Below are 5,952 nucleotides of genomic sequence, written 5' to 3'. Positions count from 1 at the left end.
TTCCTTCATCCCTCATTCATATTGCTCTTATTTTTTCATGTTTTTCTCCTCCAGTCTGAGCTGAGTTCAGAGCAGAGGATTGCAGCTCTACCGTCTGTGCCCTCCCTGCTGGAGGTGTTCGGCTTTTCCTACTTCTATGGAGGTTTCCTGGTGGGGCCCCAGTTTACACTGCGCAGCTACCAGAAGTTGGTGGCAGGGGAGCTCAGCGACTGCCCTGGAAAGCCTCCGAACAGGTAAAAGAGCAAGAAAGTGATGAGTGATGAAAAGAAAAAAGAGCCGAAAGACTCTCTTTATTACATCTCCATAAAATAAGCCAGCTGTGCAGTGTCACAGCCCTGCAGTTAATATTATCACCTTCCTATCTCCCATTGTCTCCTTGTTTCCTTTTCTTACAGTGTTGTACCGGCTATGAAGAGGTTTGCTCTGGGGTTTCTCTGCCTGGTGATATATGCAATATTTAGTCCCTATTACCCAGACAGCTACTACCTAACAGATGAGTATGATGTGAGAACGACAAAATGTTCAAAAATAATAATTGCTGTGTATGCTTTTTTTTTTTTTTTAAGTTTTGTAAGGCGAGTCGGAGTGTATTTAACATGTCAAACGATGTCCTTTCCACAGGCTCAGCCCTTCTGGTATCGCTGTGTGTTTATTCTGCTTTGGGCTAAAGTCATCTTGTATAAATATGTCAGCTGTTGGGTAATAGCGGTAAGTAGCCTCTTGATCTGCAAGTATGTGCATGAAATGTGGCAACAGCCTACTGATTTGGTTCTTGAAATAAACCTAGCTTGACACCTGCTGTGAGAGAGCATTAACAGAAGAACCCAACCCTTTACATACACTACACCCTAACCAGCCAAAACCACCAGGTACAGTTGTTGGTAAAGTGTGTTTTTTGTGTGTTACAGGAAGGCGTATGTATATTATCTGGACTAGGCTACAATGGCGTAGTGGATGGTGAGCACAAGTGGGATGCCTGTGCCAATATGAAGGTGTGGCTCTTTGAAACCACGCCACTTTTTGGAGGAACCATCTCCTCCTTCAACATCAACACAAACGCGTGGGCTGCCAGGTCAGTGTTGAGCCTGAAATCTGTGACGCTCTCGAGCTTGTTTTTAAAAGCCAGGCTGTAAAAGTTAAATATTTACCAAGACGATAACGGTGAAGTAGAGGAGATGCCTTTTTTAAATCCAATATGCTTATAATGCAACGCTTTACGGAAAAGGAATAGCGTAGTATCGCATGCCAGGGCCTCTCTTCACAGTTTGTTTTAACACCAGAGGAATCATCGCAGGGAGGGAGCCAACATCCTAGGAGGAGTTTAAAGGTTTGCAGATTTCCAGCAAGAGCCTCAAGCATAAAAACTTTTGAACATGTGACATCATTTAACTACAGTGAGCACAGCAATTTATTGAACATATAGTTTGAAATGAATGACGTTACAGTTAGATACCTAAGTTTACTTGGCTTACTGCATTACGCACAGAGAGTAGGGGAGGGACTGTTACAGCTCTCTAAAATGGAATTACAAATTCTCTCTAAAAGTAACTGAGTTATGAGAACTTCACTTTATACTATGTAGCTGGTTGATGAACAACTTTCATGCCATTGAGAGATAAAATACAGATATGACACTGAAAATACTCTCATTGTTTGACCCACAAAGAAAAGTCACATATGCACCACTTCATCAGCAGTTTAGTATTAAATGGGTTAATTTCTGATATTGTATTTGTCAATAGAGTTATATACATACATTTGAATTAAATTTCAATTTAAGTGGCTTTATTGGCAAGATTGCATGCAATACGATGTTGCCGAAGCATGCTAATACAAACTACACTATTATAATACACGATATAAAAGGGCTATGGATAAGAATAACATAAGATATAAATAGATGACATTAATGATTTGCCTTGTGAGACGGTGGGTTGTGAGACATGGGAGTTGCAGCGCTCATCACTGTTAGTCAGTGTTTTATCAGACACTGTGGTCCAGTAGGTTGGCACAATGTACTGCTTGTTTAGAGCTAGATTTACAGAGGCATGACTAATTAGTATGAGGAGGATGTTTGATGTACAGAAGCTCTTTGAGGGGTCAGCATGCTTCACACAAGCTAGTCTTTTTAAATGCTGTCTGAAATACCGTTTACAGTTGTTCCAAATGGCCACATTTCAAAGGTGGGGAGAAAAGTCGGCCGTCCTGGAGATGGGCGAGTTACAAATCATGAATCAAAGACAAAGTGTCTGTTGTACACGCCAAAATTGTCATAAAACGTTTTGTGAAGTGTGAAAAGGGGGAGTTTGAGAGGGAAGATCAAAACCTGGAAGAGGAACACAAAAATGATCCCTCTTATTCTGACGTTGGAAAGGTATGACGCATACTGATACCTTTTTAAAGGCCATTAGCAAGGCTTTACTACTTCATGTACTTATTTATCTGACGCTACAGCTAATACTTCAGCCTGTCACCAGTGCACTGTGAGGGGGGAAAAAAAACACCATATTGAAAGTCCAGTGTGTGTGTGCACTTTTGTAAGATATTGTAACAGTCTGGGCCAGCATTGAATTGATGAGTACCCTTGAAGAGGATGTAAAGTTGTGGAAATGTTTTAATATAACCTCAGTTGCTATGCAACAAGAGCTTTCAGGTGAGAGTGCTTACCATGTAGGCAGTGTTAGCGGTTGCATTACGCTTTTCTGACTGCCTGACTTTTAGTCAAAAAAGAAGCAATCCGAAACTCTTGACTTTGTTTTTTCTTCTCTCTCTTTTTTTTTTTTTTTTTTTTTTTTAAGACATGTCTTCAAACGGCTGAAGTTCCTGGGCAATAAGTCCCTGTCTCATGTGGCCACACTCTTCTTTCTGACTTTTTGGCATGGTCTTCACTCCGGATACCTCCTCTGCTTCTCCATGGAGTTCTTCATCATCACTGTAGAGAGACAGGTACATTACGGACACAAAGCAGGATGTGAGGATGGATAACCTAAAGATAATTAGCGTTGTGTGCAGGAAGCACAATCCATCTGGGTATCCTGTATAATGCTTATTCTCTCAGTAAACTCTTGCTTTGCACTTTGTCTGCCTTATATAAACCAATTGTTTAACTTTTTCACAAGAGACCGTCTCCTGTCATTAAATAGCATCGATCAAATGCACCTCACAGCTGAGTGTACTTGTAATTAGATATTGACTACAGTCACAATTTGGCATTGGTTTATTATATAACTGTTTTTTTATTGTATTGCTGTAACTTATGGAATATGTGTTTGTATGTGACAGGCCCTGGCACTAGTGAGGGACAGTCCCTTGCTGTCGAAGCTGGCCAACAGCGCACTCTACCCCCTCATCTATGTAGTCCAGCAGTTTCTCCATTGGCTCTTTATGGGCTACCCCCTTGTGCCATTCTGCCTCTTCACCTATGACAAATGGCTCAAGGTAAGACACAACTCTGAGATCACGGCATACATTGTCCTTTAAATAAGTGTATGGACCGCAACCGACAAATCCTCATTGTGCCTTTTAGTGTGTGTGTGTGTGTGTGTGGGGGGGGTTTAGTAATTTACCAGGAGCGTTCACTTGCACTCGGCCTTAAATGCAGTTTGCTAGAAAAGCTCAGCAACAAGAAGAGCGTCTTGAAGCAGGTTTTCAGGAACAGGAATGGGTGGAACAATCTGTCAGTCTGGGCTACTTGGTATGATTTGTCCGCTGGGAGTGGGGAAGTGTCTGGTGTTTGCACACAGGGGCTGGTGAGGACATGTGTGACCTGTTAGGGGATTGAGGTAGGTAGAGAGTAGGGGGTCAGGTGACTGACAAAGGCTGCACACTTTCTGGTGGTGACAGGTGAGAAAGAGACACAGCCAGGTGTCATCATAACATTTGGATGATGAAATCAGAATTTTAACTTGGCTGTTTTGTCACCTTTTGTTTGTTTTGCAGGTGTATTCGTCCATCTATTTCTGTGGTCACGTATTCTTCCTCGCAGGCTTTTTAATCATGCCATACATCCGTAAGGTGCTGGTGCCTAAGAAAGAGCGGAGCCAGACAAAGCAGGATTAAAATGTGGTACTACAACTTGGCATGGTAAGCAGGAGCAGGTCGGTTTTTTTTGTTGTTGTTTGAGACAAAGCTGTGAATAAGTGTTTTTAATGTTGAAATATCTCTGCTTCCTTCCAGGTCCGTCAAAGGCTAAATATCCACTGAAGGGAACTGTGACTTTCAAGGAGCAGAATGGAAAATATTTTAAGGCCTTTAGTAATATATATGTCCATGTAAAAATAAATTTCTATATATTTTTGTGTTTTAAATGGGAAGGGTGTTTTTATAAACATTTGGAGAAATGTTTACAGGAAATGACCATTGTGCCACATGGGGTAATTGTGGGCGAATCAAGGGCGAATTCCTGTTTTTTTTGTTTTGTTTTTTTTGTGAAGAAGCGTTGGACTTGCAGAACTTGAGAGACTTAAATGCTGTCGACACAGAATTGCACTCACCAGTCACGGGTTCAGAGTCTTGTCATTGGCTCCGATGTGTTTTTCTTTTTCTTGTTTCATTTCTCTTTCTCTCTCATCTCTACCACCCGCATTTAGCAGCAGCAGCAGCAGACTTCACAGGAGGTTTAAGCACAGCGCCAGCATATGTGGCACTTTTCTTTAATACAAAAATACTTTCCGCAAAAGATAGTTGATTATATTAATGATGATAATAATAATAATCAGGGGGGTTGTTTTTTGAAAATGGCTGCCGGTGGTTATACAAGCACTGTAAATCACACACTGTACACTAATCCCCATCTCAAAATGGCCTTGTATTAATGAATGTTTTTACAGTACATTTGTTTGATTTGATTTTATAGAGTTTCAACAGCTTTTATGAATAAGAACATTTTGTAGCTTTGGGATAAGATGTCATGAAATGGTTTGCATTGTTCTACCGGTCCTCGTTTAGGCTTTCTGTTTTCCCTCTGTTCAGTCTACTCCACTCCTCTCTGACTTGATTCAAGCCCCCGGCCCTCAGCTCTTAAATGCACCGATGTGAAAGAAGGAGACTTGCGCACTGCCCAACCATACAGTCACAACAGCTGATCGTTTTGGTTCACCCTATACGCTCCATAAATAGGGTGGTTTTTGAATGGAGGGAACTAATTTTTGAACTGGAAGCAAAAAAAACAAAATGTGTTTCACTTATGGCCTACTCTTCTGTTTATAACAGCAGGTGGTGTTTAAACATAGTGGGAAGTAGAAGCATCCCATCCTTCTGTGGGAATGCCTCTTTATTTTGTTTAATTTAAATGTTTTTTTGTTTTTTTTGGTGGGGGGGGGCTGTGTCGTCTGATCCACAGCATGCTGGAGGAAGGCCCAGCACCGCTGCTGCTGTCCTCTCGCTGACACACACATGGACGGGACAAACCTCACTGTAGCAGCAGCCCAGATTTTAGTAATATTTATACATGACATGGTGATTATTGATTGATGTGAATTGCTATGTTAAGAGACTACTTTTTTGCCTTATTCCTACCAAATGTACAAAGTAAAAAAACTTGGGATGGACTTGGGGTGGGCTGGGAGTGATTTTCAAATACAATTTTATAATGTTCATTAAAATGCTGCATTTCAAGCAAGGACTCTAGTTATTGTGTGTACGTGTGTTCCATTGCCTTTATGTGTCTGACAGTGCAAAAGGGGGGTGATATGACGTCATTTTGCAGTCTGGTGATGGAAAGCTTGAGCAATGGGGGAATTAATGTCTATATATAAAAAAAATCTTTTTAAAAAACCGCTGTGGTGGGGTGTCACCTATCAAGCAAGCCTAGAGCTGAGAACAAACGTGATGAGATGAATTGCTGTGTGTTGGGGTCTGAGTCACTCTCAGTGTGCGTTCAACAGCAAAAAACAGCCAGAGCAGCAGTCTGGTGCCGAGCTGGTGGGGGCCGGAGAGAGAGAGAGGGAGAAG

The 5,952-nt window shown here is 41.5% G+C and overlaps 1 protein-coding gene across 1 annotated transcript in view; it reads left to right on the top strand.

Annotated features, from left to right (window-relative positions):
• lpcat3 (lysophosphatidylcholine acyltransferase 3) overlaps nucleotides 1-5,616 on the top strand; it is a 12,013-nt gene extending 6,397 nt beyond the window's left edge. Inside the window, exons 6-13 of the mRNA XM_068735868.1 lie at nucleotides 55-233; nucleotides 396-504; nucleotides 622-708; nucleotides 909-1,072; nucleotides 2,799-2,946; nucleotides 3,283-3,438; nucleotides 3,940-4,083; nucleotides 4,177-5,616. Of these exons, the coding sequence (XP_068591969.1) occupies nucleotides 55-233; nucleotides 396-504; nucleotides 622-708; nucleotides 909-1,072; nucleotides 2,799-2,946; nucleotides 3,283-3,438; nucleotides 3,940-4,059 (963 nt within the window). The 3' untranslated portion in view covers nucleotides 4,060-4,083; nucleotides 4,177-5,616. The remainder of the gene's footprint in view (nucleotides 1-54; nucleotides 234-395; nucleotides 505-621; nucleotides 709-908; nucleotides 1,073-2,798; nucleotides 2,947-3,282; nucleotides 3,439-3,939; nucleotides 4,084-4,176) is intronic.
• The last annotated feature ends 336 nt before the right edge of the window (nucleotides 5,617-5,952 follow it).

This window comes from Cebidichthys violaceus, unplaced genomic scaffold, assembly GCF_023349555.1.
Source record: "Cebidichthys violaceus isolate CVI_PGR_0920_01 unplaced genomic scaffold, fCebVio1.0.p SCAF_7, whole genome shotgun sequence".
Classification (NCBI taxonomy): domain Eukaryota; kingdom Metazoa; phylum Chordata; class Actinopteri; order Perciformes; family Stichaeidae; genus Cebidichthys; species Cebidichthys violaceus.
This window is presented reverse-complemented; position numbering and strand designations above follow the sequence as displayed.